The sequence below is a fragment of the Danio aesculapii genome, chromosome 21, assembly GCF_903798145.1.
Source record: "Danio aesculapii chromosome 21, fDanAes4.1, whole genome shotgun sequence".
Classification (NCBI taxonomy): domain Eukaryota; kingdom Metazoa; phylum Chordata; class Actinopteri; order Cypriniformes; family Danionidae; genus Danio; species Danio aesculapii.
The window spans coordinates 19935619-19957312 of record NC_079455.1 but is presented as its reverse complement, the minus strand read 5'-3'; the positions used below and the strand labels follow the sequence as shown (position 1 = coordinate 19957312).

The 21694-nt window shown below is 36.8% G+C and overlaps 1 protein-coding gene across 1 annotated transcript in view; it reads left to right on the top strand.

The window, feature by feature from the left end:
* The first annotated feature begins 417 nt into the window (after positions 1-417).
* The window catches only part of caln2 (calneuron 2), a 72601-nt gene continuing 51324 nt past the window's right edge, over positions 418-21694 (top strand). The window contains exons 1-3 of the mRNA XM_056446925.1: positions 418-926; positions 10231-10352; positions 17529-17672. Of these exons, the coding sequence (XP_056302900.1) occupies positions 10238-10352; positions 17529-17672 (259 nt within the window). The 5' untranslated portion in view covers positions 418-926; positions 10231-10237. The remainder of the gene's footprint in view (positions 927-10230; positions 10353-17528; positions 17673-21694) is intronic.

The window sequence follows — 21694 nt, the reverse complement described above, 5'->3', positions numbered from 1 at the left end:
TTTTTACATCCAGCTGAATGAAAGGTGAGTTGTAACACGTAGTGTCCTCCAACATACGTACGTTATGTGGGAAGATTTTTTATGAGCATATGTCTCGTGTTAAAGTTTGTGATCTTCTTCATGCAAAACAGCAGAGCAGGTGTTAAAATGTTATAATGATCAATTAGTGCAATTTATAGCATAATTATTTTTAATTATTTGATAAAACTAGCAAAACACACAGAGGTAGAGACATATGCAGTCTTTCATTCAGGTTATAAACCTCACATGTCTGTGTCTGCTAATAGTGATCCATTACTGATCTATTTTTAACTCCACCCTACGCCAGTCTCTCTGACACACCTGCCAGATCTCTGAAGGAGGAAACATTGTGGAGCAGATCGGCTGAACTGCTCCAGCCGCTAAATCACTACAGGGCAGCGCGCCCGTCGCACACCTTATCAGCGCCATTCATTTACCGAGAAGATTTGGGCTTTTTCTCAAATTTTGCCACACACCAGTAAAACGGGACTCCATTTTTAGGATGCTTATAAATCTCGGCGCATTCTGGAAGGACTTTAAATGCAACACACCCTTGGGCGCGCGGCGGAGAACGCCTGTTACGCACGAGGCGAGCGCGCGACGGGCACATTTTTGAGCCGTTCAGTTAAAGGTTTGAACTTTGAAAAACACGACAGTGGCTTCTGGAGCGAGCATTTCACCTGATGGATCTTCAAGAAACTCCGCTGCGGTGGCAATGGGCTGTCATATGCCAGCGGAACCAAGAACAGATAACTGGGGCAACTGAACATCTCTTTGTTTTTCTTCAGTTAGTCTTTTCAGCGTACTACATATGAGACCAACGACAACAATAACCCCACCCGAGACAAATTCACAACACTGGGTTTATAAGACTTCGAGAATTGCAAAACACAGTCTTTGAGAAGGTGAGTGGATGTCGTTAAAATGCCATGCAGGTGTGGGTGTTGAGACGAAGCGTAGGGAGATTCTGTTTATGTCACCTGTTGTGAAAAGAATGGAACGTATGGATATTCATTCGTACATGACTGAATTGAGTTGTTTGCACTTAATTTTGCATAAAAAGTTTGGCTTCAATTTATGAATATTTAATGCAAATTCGAACAGTCTAGTTCATTCAATATTAATTAGCTCTTTTTTTTACTTTATTGACGGCTTTATGGGATGATTGACTAGTCTTTTAAACATTAGCTATGGTAGCAGGAACAACCGAAAAGGTTTTTTTTTCAGTGATGTCATAATAAAACCCTTTAATAAAAGTTTATTCAATTAACATTTTTTTTTGCATACAGTGTGATCTTAATTATACGTTTTTGCATTATAAAGAACGTTTTGTGGAATGGAAAGGTTTCATGGCTTTTAAAGGTTCTTCGAGGAGCCATATGCCAATAAATTATCTTAATTTTTAAGAGTAATGGGTCAACCATAGTTTTCACCATTAATGAAACCCTTAACAAATGGCCGATTGACCTGGAAACCTCATTCCGTAGTTTTGTGTTTGGTCACTCTAGGTGAGCTAAAAAAAGATCAACAAATTTAATACGGGAGATAATTTGGTCGGTAATTTTCACAATAATGTTTGGTCAGTCGTTATCTGTGAACAAAGTCGGATTAAAAAATAAATATAATTCGCCATCCCTGCGATGCTAAATCTGTTTAAATTGTAGTGGTCGCTCATTCGCGGTATGAGCAAGGTGATATTTGAAGGTCTAGTGATGTATGGCCCATGTGAGTTATGGCTTGTCACTCCGGTCTCCAGGGGCGCGGGAACGGGAAGCTACAAGCCGCACTCGGAGCTGATCACCTCGGCGGTCTGCCTGAGAAAGCGTGCGGCCATAATTTCGCTAGAGTTTTGTGGCGTCTTCAGCAAACAACGCCTTTATAGACATTCGCTTACTATCTATGCTATAACAAACGATAATGGGTCCGGAAAAGTATGGTTTGGAATTGCCTTTGCGCTCTGTGGATGTGTCCGGTCCATCTCCAACTAAGAGCGAAGAAGAAACGGAGCTGCGCGTAGAGAGCCACTCAGAGGAGGAGTGCGATGTGTGGAGGTAACCGAGATAGCACTGTAGATAGAAAATCTTATTAAAACGCCTTTAATTACCTAAAACGAGTATTGCTCTGTTCTTCCTAATTAAAAGCTGTTGATGAGGCGAGTGAAGTTTGCTGTACAGATGGTGAACTGGCGCTGTGTGAATGATCTGTTCTTTGAATCATAATTAAGTGTCAGGGACTGTTATCGCAGGGACCAAATAAGCAACAAGAAATCAAACCTGTAGCTTTTCGAGCAGCTACTCTCAATTCTGTTAAAGAATGGTGACTAAGTTCATAATATTTAGATTGTATGGCACGTTTTCTTTTTTTGTCACTTTTATTTGCTTCAGTTTTAGTGCCTAATCGTGATAGATTTATTCAAGGCATGTACTTGACTGATGTCCACCAAGCTGGATGTCATTAATGGATGGTATTGTCAAATAGAAAGCGCTAACAGATATAGGTTGTCTATTCTAAAGATATTTTACTCACTTCTTTGGTGTGTTATATTCCTTTATTTCATCTTCATCATCTCTTGAAGCTGGTATTTCAGCCTTTAACTTCACGTGCATGTTTTATGTTGATAAAGATAATTCTTGAACCATACTGTACGTTTGATGTGAATGTTATCATTATGAACACTTAGTGTTAAGTGCTTCACAGCATGCAAAGGGTCCCTGGAGCAGCTGTGACATTTCTATGATGTAACTTCACTCACAATGTCAGATCGTTCACTCCCTCTGTATCTTCAAAGACTGCACATTTTAAAGTCTGGCATGTTTCTTGTGAGCCAAACCTATTTTTGTATTTCCATCAATCTGCATTTCCAGCCACCTTGTGAAGGTCATATAGTTGTGTCTTAAATGCCATTCAGTGAACTCTGTGCCAGATTTCTGTTCGGTACCTTGAATGTTGTTTTGAGCACAATGGTTGACCTTGTGAAGGGGCATCCTTGCTGTTGTGGCTCATTTCTGTTTGCGGTTGCCTAATGAACTGTCTAACATGCGTCCCAGCTTGGTGTTATGACTGTAGCCCAAATGCCAGCGAACCATCTTTAAGAGGTCCTGGATCAGAGCCAGGGGCAGATGTGCAAAAGCAAAAAGCCAAGATATAGCACCTGCTCCTCACAACATGCGCAAACCTCACACCTTTTCTGGTACCGGTCGATGAGTCTGTCCCATAGGATCCCATGAGTCAGACCAGCTAAAAGGCGACTGGAAAGAATCCATTAATGCAGCATCATATGTTATTTATCATGCCAACAATGGATGTCACTTCCTTTCAGTGTCTCGTTCTTTCTTTATCTCGTTTCTTTGTTAAACTATTAAATAAACGCTCCCTGCCACACTAAGGGCTTAATGTGATGGCAGTTTCGCTCAATAACTGTTCACATCAGCATTCACACGCTGCCTGTGAATTAGATATGGGCCAGATTAGGATTTAAAGGACTTTAGAATAGCATGTTTGTCAAGGTTACTCTGAAAGCCTCAGGATAATGTACATCAGAATCTGTTTCCAAAGCAACAACATACTGTACAGTTTGGCCTTGCTTCTGTGTAATTTGCATGTTTGTTTGGAAGTAAATGCCAAGACAATTGAAAATGTTGACAGCATCTTCTAAATGACCTTATCTTGTTTTTTAAAATGCTTTTATGTTAAGTGTTAATCATTGTTAATGTCTTTAGCATTTTTACGCACACTGAATAATAAGCTTCGTAAACGAATCAAAAGCCTGGGGTCAGTCAATTTTTCCTTTTCCAAAGCAGTCTTTTATGTTCACCAGGTCTTCATTTATCTAATAACAACACACTAAAACAGTACTATTATAAGCGTTACTCATTTTATAAATTACTAAAGTTTTCTTTAATGCTGCATAAAACATGTGCCAGGGTAAATATTGGTGGTTCATTCCGATATGGCAACGGCTGATATATCAGGGACTAAGCTGAAGGAAAGTGAGTGAGTTTTCTTTAATATATTCCTGTCATGGGAAACATGATTCTTCAGAAATCATTAGATGATTTGCTGATCAAAAAAAATCATTATTATTGTCATGTTGGACATAGTTGTGTTGCTTAATAATTTTGTGGAGACCATGATACTTCTTTAAAGGACCATGTATTCTTAGTATAAAATCAGTTTCATTATCTAAATATAATCTTTTCACTGTAGAGAGCCTTATGTGGGATACAAAGGTTCAATGGATGTTAAAGGTTCTTTATGAAACAATTGATGCTAATTATGAACCTTTATTTTTAGTAGAGTAGAAACTTTCCATTCCGTTTAAGGTATGTTAGAACTTTACAATATTCATACCAATTTTTATTAGTGTAATTAAATTTTTTTAATCTCATTAAAGACCCTTTTGTGGAACTAAATGATGGAATTTAAAGGTTCTTCATGAAATTATCCATTTTTATTTTTATTTTTTAATGTTTTATTTAACACATTACAAAAATATACAAAAAAGGACAACTTAAACATGTAACAATAAGCAAATACACTGAAGAGTATTTTAAGCAAAAAAATAAAAAATAAAAATTGTGCAATCTTTCTTTCTTTTCAGCTTAGTCCCTTTTATCAATCAGGGGTCGGTACAGCGGAATAAACCACCAACTTATCAAGCATATGTTTTACGCAGCGGATGCCCTTTCAGCTGCAACCCATCACTGGGAAACACCTATACTTTCTTATTCACACACATGCACTATGGACAATTTAGCTTACCCAATTCACCTGTACCGCATGTCTTGGGACTCGGAGGAAAACCCATGCAAACTCCACATAGAAATTCCAACTGACACAGCCAAGGCCTTAACCAGCAACCTTCTTGCTGTAAGGCGAGAGCATTACCTACTGCACCATTGCATCTCCTAGTGCAATCTTACATACAGAAAGTACAAGTTTACAATTTGCTGACCAGAACTAGTATCCAGTACCAAGCTAGTGTAGGGGGTTGGGGACTCAATCAGAAGGAGCAGGGTCAAGCTGAACAGTTTGCACATGTTTGTGAAGGGGTTCCCACAGTTTAATAAAAATAGTGATACATAGGTCGGTGAATCTAATTTTCTCTTATTTCATAAAATAAACAATATTTCTTATCCAACAAGTGTGAGAAGGAGGGTAAGGGCTTGTCCAGTTCAGAAGAATTAATCACCTAGCCAGAAGAGTTAAGAAGGCTACAAAGTCTACAAAATGAGAGGGTGAAGTGTGGCCGGGTGGGAGAACCCCAAATAAACCAATAATTGGACAAGGTGGAATATCAATAGTGTTAAAAGCAGACAACAAGAGGAAAATTTACCTCCAAAAAGAAAGCAGGGAAGGACAGGACCAAAGCATACGAATTAAAGTAGCTGAAGCAGAATGACACCTGTCACACTTAGGGTCAGTAGACGGGTTAATGCAAGCCAGCCTGCTATTGGACCAATATGTGCACTACTTTGCATTGTATGAGCCTGTGACGTGCGCAGATTGAGGAAGAATTAACCCTGTTCAAGAACGCTTTCCTCGTTAATGTCAATTCCAAAGTCTTGAGACCAGATAGTCTGTAAGTTATTAGAAGAAAATTGCAGATTAACAATTATATTAAATTATTTAGAAAATATCCATCTTTATTTTTAAGAGTGTGTTTGTATCTGCCACACAGCTCAAGTTGTAAAATTGAAGAAAAGCACCCATCAATGGCTCTGTAAAATATTCATGCCCTTCGCTGAGCTCAGTATCAATCATACTGCACCCAAAGCCACTGTCAGTTAAAGCCTGTGTTAATATCTATGGTAATTACAGTAGCACAGAGCCCTGTTGTACAACTAGGGTTCATCCTTGATGAATAAAACCAAAAAATACAGTTTCCTCTACTAATATTGGCACCCTTAGTTAAGCACAGATCGCTGTTAAAATGTCTGTATAGTTTAATGTCTGCTGCATGGTGGCGCAGTGGGTAGCACATTCCCCTCACAGCAAGAAGGTCGCTGGTTCGAGCATCGACAGGGTCAGTTGGGGTTTCTGTGTGGAGTTTGCATGTTTTCCCCGTGTTGATGTGGGTTTTCTCCAGGTGCTCCGGTTTCCCCCACAAGTCCAAAGACATGTAGTATAGGTGAATTGGGTAGGCTAAATTGTCCGTAGTGCATGTGTGTGAATGAGTGTGTATGGATGTTTCCCAGTGATAGGTTGCAGCTGGAAGGGCATCCGCTGCGTAAAACATATGCAACCCCAGATTAATAAAGAGAATAAGCCAAAAAGAAAATAAATGAATGAATGAGTTTAATCTCTTCATTTTTTGATGAAAACATTAACCAAAAAGGAAGATGCTTTAATTTGATTTAGATGAGAGGTTTTGTTTTGTTGAACCCTTTCAAGCTATTTGTGGTGTTGTAGGTGATACCAGATTGTAGTTTTGGAGAGATTCTGACTCAAATAACTCAACTAACTTCTGCAGTTCCGAAGGTTAATTCATAACACATACAGCGGTGACTGGAACTCTTAAATTATTGCTCTGATGGTGAACATTTTCAGTGTTTTTGCTGTTTTCCCATAACCACTTCCCATTATATGAAGCCCATTTACTGGAAATCTTTGCTCTGTTCTTTGCTCTTCTCCATTGTGATGAATAACTGAGTGAGTCTGGCTTGTGTTTTACATCATACTATTATCTCTGAGCAGCAGAGAAGCTGTGAAGATGATCATAGTTGAACACTTTCTTGTTCCTCGGTGTACTAAAAATGTAAAATATTGTTTGTTATATGAAGTCATAGAAGTAGCAATTGTGACAAATTAAGATTTTATTTGATAAAGCTGCTGTGTTTGTGGTGGCTAAGTGGCTAGTGTAATTACCTCACAACAAGAAGGTCACAGATTCAAGTCCTGGCTGGGCCAGCAGACCTTTCTGTGTGGACTTTGCATGTTCTTCCCGTGTCTCTAGTTCTCTAGGTGGACCAGTTTCACCCACAGTCCAAAGACATTCAGTATAGGTGAACTAGATCAGTTAAATTAGCTGTAGTGTGTGAATGGTGTGTGGGTGTTTCCCAGCACTGAGGGTTGAGCTTTTAGTGCTGGGTTGTAGTTGGAAGGGCATCCGCTGTATAAAATCAATCATTCTGCTGTGGAGACTCCTAATTAAAGCAGGGAATAAGCTGAAGATTAAAAATTAGAGACATATTTTTAAAAGCTTTCTTTGCTCATATTGACCAGGGATGCCAATATTAGTAAAGGGCACTTCTCGCTCTCCTCTGTCATCTCCATGTAATTTGCCTTTAGTTCACATTCTGTCCTCAACAGAGGCTCTGTGTGTCTCTGAGCAGAATTAATCAAGGGTTCTCTTTTATAACTTTGGACAAGCTTTGGTGTGGTGCTTATTTTAGATGTTTATACAGGTATAAAAACTCTCTTAGGTCAGTGCTTCATTTTGAAAGCGCCACAAGACCTGGAATGACTAAAACAGATCAGACACTTGAGACACAATCAAGCTTCTGCTCAATGCACTGACAGTAATTCCAAACAAAAATCCAAATCCTGTGGAAAATTTCTCATCTTTTGGCAGGCTGCTGGAAACAGCTTTAATCCATAAACAATTGTGCCACTACAATATATGAGCAACTTATCTACCTTGACACTGTCATTGTTTTGCTACATAATAGGCCTGTTGTGCTCACAGAATGAAAAAATAAATAAAATCAATGGCTTGAAAGAATGAGCCCACAGTTACACATTTACTGTGACATTCAGAAACAAATAATCGCGAGGAAAAACTGCTTAAACCTAATACAAATGTATGCATACAAAAACAGCAGCATAAAAGTCAAAATTTATACATAATTAATGTGCTGTAATTTAAGAAAACACATGCAATTACAAAAATACCAGCAAATTAAGAAAAGTTCTTCATTGGTTTGACAGCATACATGATGTTTTTGGGTCCCCTTAAAATATTTCCATTGTGTTCCATGCTACTGGCATATGTTGTGAAAATTTGCAGCACGTTTTCTTAATTTGTGTTGTGGGAATTTGCAGCACGTTTTCTTAATGTATTCGTGTTGGGAAGATTTGCAACACGTTTTAGAGACATAAGATCTTTTCTTAATTTGCTGGTGTATTTTATATTTGCATGTGTTTTCTTAAATTGCATAAATAAGTTCAGGGTGTCCGCTGGGTCTTAAAGTCTTAAACGGCTTTAAATTTCAAAAACAAAATTTTTTTCCTTAAAAAGTCTTAAATTGACTGAAATATTGTGTTGTAGGTCTTAAATCCTTTTAAACAGGTCTTAATTTTGCTTTGTCCAAGTAAAGCTACTCACTTTGGCCGAAATCCATCAAATTACCAACAATACATCTCAATAAAACCTTATTTTATAGATTTTTTTTTATTGCAAAGAGATATAATTCACAACAGCTGTTATATATTTTTATAGCAGATTTTTCCAAATTAAATTTCCTAATAAGGGAAAAAACCTAAACACAATTACATGATTCCTCATTATAATACCGGGTCTTTAGAAAAAAGTCCTTGGTGCCCTGTCATACACCTGGTGCAATAAGGCACAAGATGCGTTTGGTGCAATTTGTTGCTATTTTCTGACCAGCGCAACCCTAATTTTCATGTTTTGCGCCACCTTGTTAAATAGCAAATACATTTGCGCCACTTTGTGGACTCATGGGCGTACTGGTCTAAAATTAAGTTAAGGTGCATTGTTGGCGTGCTGCTATTTTGAAAAACTGAAATAGACCGCGCCATTGACCAACTATAAACTGGTCTAAAGTGCAGCGCAGAGTGCGTTAGTTATGAGCCTATGCACACAGCATGTACAGCAATACACAAATATCTTTACATATGAAAAAAATTAAAGGATTAAAAAAGTTACAAAAATTAGTATTTTTTTACATAAATATAAAAACCACTGCCTCCATGCCTTCTTCATGGCTCCATGTTTTTTTCAGTTCATTTATGACAATTTTCATTTTTATAATGTTATTATTATTAGAGGTATTATTTATTATATGCATATTTATGTTAGTTTTAATATAAACAAGTTTATATTTGTCCTCCTGTTGGTTTGGAGAACCATATGAGGCATAAGAATAGGATGTGTGTTTGGATATAACTCAGTTTTTTTCACCACACTTTGTAATTATTGTTCATTTATTAATTTGCTGGTCATTACAACTAACTAAGAAATCAGTGGAGTGTGTACAACACCGTTTTCTTACTCCACGAAAGTAAATGAGTAAAGAGTAAAAGTAAAGAGAAAGTAAAGAGGCCGAATGGAGGAGGCTCATTCTTTATCCTCACTGCAGATGGTCTGTTTAACTGCCAGGGCTGACACAACTGACTCTTAAAGGGAATGCAGATGAGACTCTGATTGGTTTAATGCACGTTATGAACTCATTAAGAGAATAAGCACAACCCTGTTAGACCATGCGCCGGGGCACAAAACATATTTTTCCGTCCTTAAAATAGCAAAAGTAGATTCGGACATACCCTTAATGCTTTTGCTCCATGTGCTTTAGACTTTGAGCCTAGATCGTTAAAATAGAGCACTTTGTCTTTACCCCTGTGTAAGTTTAAAATTTCATACTTAATGGTCTTAAAAGCATCTTAAAAAGTCTTAAATTTGACCTGATGTAACCTGCAGAAACACATGCATGTAAAAACACATTTTTTAAAACAATATTTTTGTCTTTTTAATGTCAATTTCCAAAAAAAACAACTTATAATTTCAATTATTTAGATTAAAATTTAATTGAATCATTTTTACACACTATAAAAATCTACTTTTCTTTCCTCCAAATAACATTCTGAACACATGAGCTGTACAGCACAGCAGTTTTTTGTGGTTTGTGAATAAAGGCCATTTATTTCAAGCCAGACAGACTTATACAGTCCCATATGACCCATTACAACAGAAGCAGGACGGTTGTGTGTGTGTGTATTTGTGTGTTTGTGAATTCTGCTGAGGAGTTACAGTCAGTGTGTGTATGTGGTCATTTAAGTTTTAAGTGTTCTCCTTCAAGAATAAATCTGAACAAACATGATGGTTGTAAATGTGTGCGCTTCATCCTTCTCTCAGGGTTTTCTTCAGAGGTCATTCCTCCTCTTTCGGTGGGTTTAGGTTTTGGTGAGTCTGCAGGGGCAGTCATGGCGTGTTCATCGATTCATCTTTTGTTTGTTGTTGTTTTGAAGGGTAAAGATGCCTTTTCACCATGTGAGAGCAGGGCTGCTCTACACAGACAACTTTCTGAGCACGTCTCTGTCTGAAACCAGCGAAGAGCAGCTCGCCAACATCTCCACAGAGGAACTCGGCGGTGAGTCTGTGTGTGTAAATGACTGATGTCTGTCTCAGTGTCAATGTCTGCAAGTTCAAAGAATTTATGCTTAGAATGAACTGAAAGTCAGCGCGAACTGGATGTTCTTATAGACTTCAGTATTGCAGTATTTTTTTGCAGTATAAAATAGAATATTGAATAGAGAGTGGACTTAAAAAACAAACTTTTTTTTTACACCAACAGCTTAATTATTTACTTGAAAGTGAATTTTTGTTTTGTTTTTTATTTTAAGATGACTTAAATGTTTTTAATGATTTTTTACTGCTCGTTGCATTACAAGCCTGTTATATTTTAATGAAATAAAATATATAAAACAAAGATTTTTTTTTGGTTGTGCTACAGTACAATTTTAATAAAAAATAATTTAGTTGAATTTAGTTATTCATTTAAAAAATCTTTGCTCTCTCAGAAAGACACAGGAACATATTTTGAAGATTTTATTGTGCAGGCCTTTCACGATAGTGTTCAAATGACCTTTTCTTTTGTCAGTTAACAAAATTATAAAAATGTAATTTGTGGTCTTCATGTCTTAATCCGTATTTACACAAATAAATAGCCACATACTGGATTCGAAAATTGGAACAACAACATACTTCATCCTTCCTGTGTTTTCCTGTGATTTTAGTGGCATTTTAATGGCTTCTTGATTAGAATTGTACTTTTTTAGACTTAAATTTTTTTGATTTTTATGTTGCTGTTTGATTTCCCAGAGATGGGTTGCGGCTGAAAGGCCACCCACTGTGTAAAAACGTGCTGGATAAGTTGGCGGTTAATTCCGCTGTGGCGCCCCGGATTAATAAAGGGACTAAGCCGAAAGGAAAATGAATGAATGAATGTTGCTGTTTTAGCAAAGGGGGGTGACAAGGTGGCTCAGTGGTAAGCAGTGTCACCTCATAGCAAGAAGGTCGCTAGCTGGAATCCTGGCTGAGTCAGTTGGCATTTCTGTGTAGAGTATGGGTTTCGCGTTTGGCTTTCCACAGTTGAAAGACATGCGCTTATAGGTGAAATGAATAAACTAAATTGGCCGTAGCGTATTTGTGTGCATGTGAGTGTGTATGGGTGTTTCCCAGTGATGGATTGCAGGGGGAAGGGTCTCCGCTGTGTAAAACATATGCTGGATAAGTTGGCAGTCCATTCCGCTTTGTTGACCCCCGATAAATAAAGGGACTAAGTGAATGAATGAAAATTAATGAATGAATGAATTTTTGAACAAAAACAACATATGCAAAGTTATGACCCTCAAAAAAGGTATGCAAATGGAGACATTTTCTTTGACAGAATTTACTTTAAGGGCTACATCAAAAAATTGGACTACAATGAGCCTCTTCCATGGTTTGTGACATCATGACCCCTTCAAAGCACATAAACCCTACCCACTGACTTTTCTTCTTTCATTGTTCACTTCATTGTGCTTTTATTAGAAACAGTTGTGTAGTTTAAAGGTAAAACAAATAAAATAGAAACCATGCATTTTTTATAAAGTCCATGTGAAATCCCAGCTGACTCAAAATGTATGTTAATTTTGCTAGTGCTCATTGATGTTCTTTAGAGCAGTAGTCCCCAAGCCCCAGGCCTTGGACCAGTACCGGTCCGTGGATAAATTGGTACTGGGCCGCACAAAAAATTATTATTTATTTCGATTTCATTTACTTATCTTTTTTTATGAAAAATCTTTTATTTTGAAAAATACTGTATTTTTTGTTAAATTAAAAATTAACCTACAAGCTAGGAAAATGGGTAAGAAACAGACATCTTTGTAAAGACCCAGTGAAGACAAAACAGGTGAATTCAGCATGTCTGTGCAAGAAAAAGATCAACTGCTGGAGATCACAAATGATGGAAGCCTTAGGGGCCGTTCACATGTTACGTCTTTTCCGCACTCAAGTTTGTATTTCCAATGGAGATTCACAGCTTGTGCATGCATATTGGAAGTGACACACTCGCATCTTCCAGGCACACTTGTTGAAAACATCTTAACTTTTCAGAATGCCGTGAGTCACATGACAAGAACTGACCGATCAGCTTCATACTTTGTATATTCTATACAAAGTATGAAGCTGATCGGTCAGTTCTTGTGAAAAATCTTCTGAGAAAATGGTTGATGGCCACCTACTGTACGTACACCTACACCCACCCCCTTTACCACCCTTCCTGATAAAAAGGTTGGGGACCACTGCTTTAAATAAAAAATTAATCTGTGTTAATCTGAGTTAATCCACTGAATAAATGTTTGTTTTGGTAATCTTCAATCAAATTCTGACCATTTGCTTCCATCTTTGAAATTATTGTTCTTCTCTGATCAATTTGGTGGCTTCAGTCAAAATATTCTTAACCATGCCCCTCATACTGCTATTTTGCTATGAGGGGATGAAGCACAAAAAGACCACCAGTTTAAAAGAGTAACCAAAGGAGCCTCAGGGCTTACGCTCTTGTCCCTCCAAGATAATAAAGATTGCACACCTATTACCATAACTGCCTTGGGGCACACCTGAAGAAAATCAATGGCCTGACGAATTGGTACTAGCGTGTTGTGAATACACTTGATCTGGAGCTGTGGAACTCTGTTGGAATTAAAGCTTGTAGCTCTTTTAAAAATGGCCAGAAACTGAGGAATGCCCACAATGGGAGGAGCAATGATTATCATATTCACAAGGTTAGAGATGATAAGAAGAGCCTGTGGCAGTTCAGATCAGCTCTGTCTTTCCAGAAAGAAAGACTAATGGAAGATCAAGAGAAGGATGTTAAATAATCAGCCGCTAACCTGATCAACATCAATTTAATTAACTCTATTTGAGTGAAATCTAGTGGACGGAATGTAAAGAGCCTATGGGAATTTTTCTGGTACTAATCACTTGTGAGGTATAAAAAGAAGCTAAAATGTCATTAAGTCACAGACAAAGAGCCTTGTGGGAGACATAAAGGTGTGAGTAGAGGATTGAGTTTTGATAAAGGCAGAGGAATTAAGGCCACATGTCCTAATGAGATTGACTTTAATTTATTTTGGGGGTTTCAAAGACCCAATGCTTTGTTAAATCACCAACAGTAAAATTTTATTTGATTAAAAGTAAAAAAAAACATGAAATAGTTCTTATTTTCCCATTGTATGTGTTTTTTAGAAAGGCTGTTTAAAAATATTATGTAATTTAGATTGATCTCAGAGAATTATTTACATAATTAGACTTGTTTTTCAGAGATAAAAATTATTATAATTAGCATTTTAGTCTCTGGAGGCCTACATATATGTATATCAGGGGTCGCCAGAGCGGAATGAACCAACAACTATGTTTTACGCAGCGGGTGCCCTTCCAGCCGCAACCCAGTACTGGGAAACACCCATATACACTCATTCACTACGGGCAGTTTAGTCCATCCAATTCACCTATAGCGCATGTCTTTGAACTGAGGGTGAAATCAGAGCACTCAGAGGAATCCCACGCCAACACAGGGAGAACATGCAAACTACATACAGAAACGCCAAGTAACCCAGCCTGTACTTGAACCAGCGACCTTCTTACTCTGAGGTGATCGTGCTAACCACTGAGCCACCCACAATTTTTCTAATTTTGTTTAAAATTAGTTCTTACAAAAAAGACCTGAAGTAACAGTATCAGACGCTTCAAGATTATGTAGGTTATGAGCGTTTAATAAAAGGGAACTGGGGTCTTTCAGATGCCAAATGGATCATGAGGGTTTAGGATATTTCATCTCAAGCAGTGAAATTCTCAGGCTCTGTGAAATGCAGGAAGCGCTCAGTTCAGCATATACAAGGCACACTGCACCTCTGCCTCTATATCCCAAAATAACTCAAAGGTGGGTCTTTAAGACGGTAATGCTCTTCAGAAATGATGCAAGATACGCGTGTTATTTTTGTTGACACCGCTTCCAACTTGGTGTGGGTTCTTTAACCCAAGCCGAACTGAAAAACCAGAACTGATGCCTTTTGAAACGATGGATAAATGTTCAGTCACAGCACACTAAATAGACAGCTTTGAAAACAGAATGAGCTGTATTTAGTATATCTGCTTTTTGTCTGATAGCACACTGTGTTACTGCTGAGAGAAGCATGTATTATATAATACACACCATCTAATGCTTACCAATAACATGCACACTTTTACTTGAATCATTTATGAATGTCAGTTGACCTAACATTAAGTCCTGCACTGCTTAGTTACTGTTGCTAACATAGACAAACCGATAAGCTACCAGTGTAACATGTTGTTTTTTTATACATTTTGGACACTGAAGATTCATCGAGGAGCATTCAAGTGGAGCTTAATATGTAATGGAGAAACAAATGAAATGAAAGTGTTTAAAGTGTTCAAAGCAGAAGCCTCATCACAATCATGAATAACAACATACTATTTAAGTGTTTAATGCACATTTGTGCTTTGTCATACAACTCAACTGTGATTTCACATTAATATTTATGATTAGGGCTGCACAATATATCATTTCAGCATCAATATCACAAGGTGATAGTTCACAAGACACATCGCAGGATATATGCAATGTTGAATTTGTATTAGAATTTATCATTTGCATGTGTTTTTGATGCCTGGAATTTTATAATGATTTTAAAGCATTCAGGCATAAGAAATAGTACCATTTGTGACTTTAACAACGATTGATTTTATTGAATTATTTTTATTTTTATCATTTAGTTACTGTACTTGAATACTGTTAGACTCAGGAAATGATAAACACTTTATTTTTGTTATATCTTTTTCTTGATTGTATTTATAGATTGTTATGCATGAAAATACTCACAGCATGTGCAAATACAGAAATGCACTGCAGATAGCACAGACCATAACGAAAATGTGTTGGGGACCCCCAAAAATTATTAATTTATAAATTTTACACATTATAAATTCTTTCCAAATGGAGATATTAAGTCATCTAGTGAAATTGTATTCATATCACCATATATATCGCAAAATAAAAAATATCTGCTAGATTTGACCAATATTGTGCAGCCCTGTTCATGACCATTCCAAATATGGTCAAAACTGAGCTTTTCATCCATGGTGTAATTCGCGTGGTTGTACATTTGTGGATTTTCTACACTTTCCTAAGGCACATACTTACTATTTAGATATCAGAGAACAATTTAACATATTCAATCAATGCAATCTAATGCACCTTCAAAGATATCTGCGACACAGGCTCATTGCGAAAATGTGCCCAGGGATACATTTTTGAGAACTGAGAAATATGTGCTTAAAAATTCATTTGATATATTATTATATTCATTCATTTATCAGCTCCACCATGCAACTCCACTCGTTGACTTCTTCATCTGTTTTGTCAAGACAGTTAGCCTACTCGGCATCACTTCCTGTGGTTGCAAATAACAGTACAATGGCGAGTGTGTCAAGTATGAAAGCCTCTGCAACTTGCAGCTGTACGTTAATAACTGATGGTTGGGTTTAGGTTTGGGGGAAGGTGTGGACGTTAATAATGATGATGCTTGGGTTTAGGGTTGTGGTAGGTATAGACATTAATAACTGATTGTTGGGTTTAGGGTTTGGGAAGGTGTAGATGTTAATAACGATGTTGGTTGGGTGTAGGGTTGTGGTAGGTGTAGACGTTATAAACCGTGATTGTTGGGTTTAGGTTTGGGGTAAGTGTAGACATTAATAACGATGATGGTTGGGTTTATGGTTGTGGTAGGTGTAGACGTTAATAACGATGGTTGGGTTTAGGGTTGTGGTAGGTTTAGACATTAATAACTGTGATTGTTAGGTTTAGGTTTGGGGTGAGTGTAGACATTAATAACGATGATGGTTGGGTTTAGGGTTGTGGTAGGTGTAGACGTAATAACTGATTGTTAGGTTTAGGTTTGGGGTAAGTGTAGACATTAATAACGATGATGGTTGGGTTTAGGGTTGTGGTAGGTGTAGACGTTAGTAACTGTGATGGTTGGGTTTAGATTTGGGGAATGTGTAGATGTTACTAATGATGATGGTTGGGTTTAGGGTTGTGGTAGGTGTAGACGTTATAAACCGTGATTGTTGGGTTTAGGTTTGGGGTAAGTGTAGACATTAATAACGATGGTTGGGTTTAGGGTTGTGGTTGGTGTAGACGTTAGTAACTGTGATGGTTGGGTTTAGGTTTGGGGAATGTGTAGATGTTAATAATGATGATGGTTGGGTTTAGGGTTGTGGTAAGTGTAGATGTTAATAACTGATTGTTGGGTTTAGGTTTGGGGAATGTGTAGACGTTAATAACGATGATGGTTGGGTTTAGGGTTGTGGTAGGTTTAGACATTAATAACTGATTGTTAGGTTTAGGTTTGGGGTGAGTGTAGACATTAATAATGATGATGGTTGGGTTTAGGGTTGTGGTAGGTGTAGACGTTAGTAACTGTGATGGTTGGGTTTAGGTTTGGGGAATGTGTAGATGTTACTAATGATGATGGTTGGGTTTAGGGTTGTGGTAGGTATAGACGTTAATAACTGATTGTTAGGTTTAGGGTTGGGGAAGGTGTAGACGTTATAAACCGTGATTGTTGGGTTTAGGTTTGGGGTAAGTGTAGACATTAATAACGATGGTTGGGTTTAGGGTTGTGGTTGGTGTAGATGTTAGTAACTGTGATGGTTGGGTTTAGGTTTGGGGAATGTGTAGATGTTAATAATGATGATGGTTGGGTTTAGGGTTGTGGTAAGTGTAGATGTTAATAACTGATTGTTGGGTTTAGGTTTGGGGAATGTGTAGACGTTAATAACGATGATGGTTGGGTTTAGGGTTGTGGTAGGTGTAGTTAATAACTGTGATTGTTGGGTTTAAGTTTGGGGAAGGTGTAGACAACATAGTTTTGACACATAGGTCTCCATAACTTTAAGTTACGCCTCTACTAGGCCTACAAGTTACAGCCCTTCATGTTACGCCTGTCTTGCAGTCCACAGACAGAGTCTACTGCAATGTGCCCCAAGTAATGTATTTGAGATTGTCAAAAATGTACCTGTAGTGAAGTAACAAACAGCTCTTTGTGGGCAGGAATTCAGTCTGTAAAGTCACCATAATGACTGTATGTTGCTCCTCATTTATAACGACAGCAGTTTACGTACAGATGCAAACAAGAAAAATGAAGTAAATCCATACTTTCCAAAGAAGCAAATAAAATAGCGTTTGTCTCATTTCTTTCCACAGAGATTCGAGAGGCTTTCCGAGTTCTGGACAGGGATGGGAATGGGTTTATCTCGAAGCAGGAGCTGGGAATGGCCATGCGCTCTCTGGGGTACATGCCCAGCGAGGTGGAGCTGGCGATTATCATGCAGAGACTGGACATGGATGGTGAGTCACTCTCTGTCTACACCTCTCTCATTCTCTGATCATTCACCGGCACCTCTCACGCAAACAATAGAGCATCTGTCTGTCGTACCATCATCTGTTAAAACAGCTTTACAACCTGTCACTGACCTCTTCCAGTCCATTCGCTGGTGAGATATATATGACACCCTGAGCAGTTCATGCTACAGCGATCATAGAACTGAATGAGCTACAGTATTTACAGGACAGCAGGTAGTAAATAGGGATTCTGAGAAATCTTCATTGTACTGTGAGAGTGTTTGTGTGTGTGTGTGGTCCTGGTGTTCATCACAATTTATCACCGTGTAGGGACATTTATTTTGGTTTCCATGTAGAAATCAGCTCATCAATAATATAGAATGCAATATTTAAAAAATGTTTTTTTTGTAAGGATTGGGTTTAGGTGTATGATCAAGGTAAGGGAATCTAGTCTGTTCTAAATTTTCCTATTCAAATAAGTTGCCATTGGAAACATAGTTGGGGCAAGGGATTGTACTTTACTTTTGGATGCCACGAGCCACTTATTTCAATGGTGTCGTGTCACTTTTACTCAAAACCTCAAAATTGGCCATAGGTTGTAAAAGGACACCTTCTGGGGTGCACAAGTGCTTCGCTGACCATTTGGGGGCCTTCCTTAATGCCCCCAAGTGCCTATTTATCCCCCTGAAGTGCACCAAATATACATTCTGTAGAGTGTAAACATTATAACATCTATGGGAGGTCCCCATAAAACATTAAAACCCAACACTGTGTTTGTGTGTGTTAAATCAAGTCTTGATCACATTTTGTTTTAAATATTGTCCATTTTTTTCTTTCTGTTCATATAGACCGCTGACTTGTTTATTACCATTACAAAATTTAATATTTATAAGGTAAATCAAGCATATATACATATAGAGTAAGAGAGAGAGAGAGTGTGTTTCTGGGGGTCCCTCAAGGTCAGATCACTGTTGGCTGAATAGTTAGATAATAAGCATTGATTTGGCTTATCAACCAACATGGAAGGTTGTTGCTCTTAATTCAGACATTTTGTTTAAGCATTTAATAACACTATAAAGTCACTTAAGGTTCCACAGGCATTCTCAACTAATGTTTAATGCTTTTGTATATCTCTGCCTAGTGTTTTTCATAAAGCAGGGCTCGCAAAATCCAGTAGCCTGACATCCCTGCCACCATCTACATGCTGCCTGGCGGGCCAGTGGGAGAAAAAATATTTTTCAATGCTTTTACATTCTCTCACAAAGTGGATAATTGTGTATGTGCTGTGCTGCAGCAATGAATCCACTTGTTGATATTAAAGGAGAAAAGCCACAATATTATCAACTACCTCCCAAATAACATGGTGTTTCTGTCAGTTTAATCGCTTGTACTGAATGCGCGGCACTGAAACACACAAACACTCGTCACTCACTCAGAGATCGCACTGATATTCAGACACAGCAATAGCCTGAGCTAAGTTTTAAATCTTATTATCATATGTTTCATATATAAATCACGTTAATAATTCGTTCCATTAGCTCATATGCTCCAAATAATGATTTCAACAAAGTATATAAAAATTACATTTATTCAGAGACTATTAAAACAAATGTATAAAATTTAAATAAATTATTTATAACACATTAATTACTTACCCTTAGAATTATACAGAACTGTAGTTTGATAGGACATGGCATGTTCAAAACAAGCCGTTTCACCCCAACCATTGCCAAGACGCATATATTAATCATATAGCTCTTTTATAGATTTTCTATCATATGCTGTAAAATCTGTATATAACCGTTAAAAGCAGTAGTTCAGTAGGTCTGTTCAAATAAAATAACATTGCCCAGTGAAAATTAACGGCTGCCGATTCAAAAACAGCTATTCTTCAATTCATTTAGTTGGATTGATCGTGAATTAAATTTGTTTAAATGTTTTTTTTTATTATTTATATCAAAATCTATTCAAAAAAATTGCTAATTTAGTTAAAATAGTTGCAAATTAGTTAATTAGAATTAGTTTTTTATTTGTGAATGTATTGCATTTAATTTTACATTAAAATTATAAAGTTTCTGGTAAATATTAAAACATATAAAATATACTTTAAATATTTGTATATACTCTTCATATATATATATATTTATTTATTTAAATAATTTTAATAGGATTTATTTATTTAACAGGATTGGTAAACAATAGGCAGTGTAAAAGGAAATGTCCATTTATTTTTCACGACTTGCTCTAAAAGGGATAGTTAAAGGGGCAGTTACCCAAAAAATGAAAATGAACCCACTATTTACTCCTTTCACTTGTTTCAAACCTGTTTGAGTTTTTGTTCTTTCTGTTAAACGCAGATATAACAGAACAACAGAAGATATTTTGAAGAAAAAGTTTTATGTTTAAAAGAGAAAGAAACACAAGCAGGTCTGAAATGAGTGAAGGGAGAGAAAATAATAACATCATTTTCCACAATTTTCCCTTTTTTCAGATTTTACAGGTAGAAGAAAGTTAGTTATATAAGAAATAATCCAAATTAACCACAAGGGAACATTCTATATACTCTGTAACATATTGGAATGTCTCTATAGCTGCAAAGTATAACCTCAAACTATGTTCACTTAACATTATTGTTTTGGTTATTTAAAAAAATTAATAAAAACTTTTTGGTTATTTAAAAGTGAATATATAGCCTAAAACAAATGCCATTATATCTTTTTATTTAGTAAATGTATGTTTTTGTTTTTATTTTAATTATAGTGTATTTTCTATTTGGGCTACTTAAATTTATATTGGGGCTACCAAAAGTGATTTTTGCAAGATGTTTACCAAATTTTGGAAGCCCTGCTTAAAGGATTGAATGACTAAAATTGATATTATATGCTCACTGTTAAATATGCTGTAAGTAGTTTTCATAAGATTTCATAGATTTCATAAGGTCAAATGTAAGGTCAAGTGCAATCACCTTAGGAGACAAATAAATTTTAATTTCAATTATTAATGGATAGGTATTCATTAAGCAGCCGCAAATTGACCTGAATTTTAATTGGTCTTCCTCATGATATTTGCTTTATTGAATTGATCTGCGCAAGAAACCCCTGGCAGCTGAAAAGTGAGAGGAAATATAATTGTCAGTTTCATATGTAATGGTTAGATCGAGTGAATTTGAATCAGATCTGTAGCCTATTACTTAGTTCAGAGACCCTGAACGGATTCATTTAGCTGAGCTGCACTAGTAAAAAAAAAAACCTGCATAATAAAGCAATCAGCAAAGCAGTGCAGATCTTATTAAATTAAACAAAGTTCCTGTGACTTAGGTAGATGTAACTTATTGATCCCTGAAGGGCAATGGTGGTTTCTTCAAATAATTATATTCAGCTCTCTTCTGTTCTTTAACTGATATAAAGAACTTTGCCCCCACCAGGCACAATTTAATGTTAAATCAAATAAATTTTGATCAGTCAGAAGATTTTTGACTCTGATTTTGCTGCTGCGACATAAAAATTCTTACATGGATTAATAAGATATTTTATTAATTGTAGCTTTATAATGTTACTTATAAGTACACCATAACCAGTTTTCCATGATGACATGAATCAGGCTAACATCAGACGATATCTAGTTCAGAAATGACTTTCTGACAGCAGTGAGTGTCTGATGCAACTCACAACTGTGATCTGAAGGGGATTCTGATCAGCATATGAGACAGTGTTATGCTAACAGCTACTTAGGCTAACAATTGCCATTAGAATCAGAATCAGAATCAGAAAGAGCTTTATTGCCAGGTATGTTCACACATACGAGGAATTTGTTTTCATGACAGAGCAACTACAGTGCAACAGGATAACAGAGACAGGACAAAAAACAGATAATAAATATATTTAAAAAAAATAGAAGTAAGTAGTGAGTGCAAATATACAGATTGACAAGTGTATGTACGTGTTTATTGCTATATACAACGTTATATGTGCAGCTGTTATGTGCAAATTGGCATGTAAGTGTGTGGTTAAATAAGTGTATATGTGTAT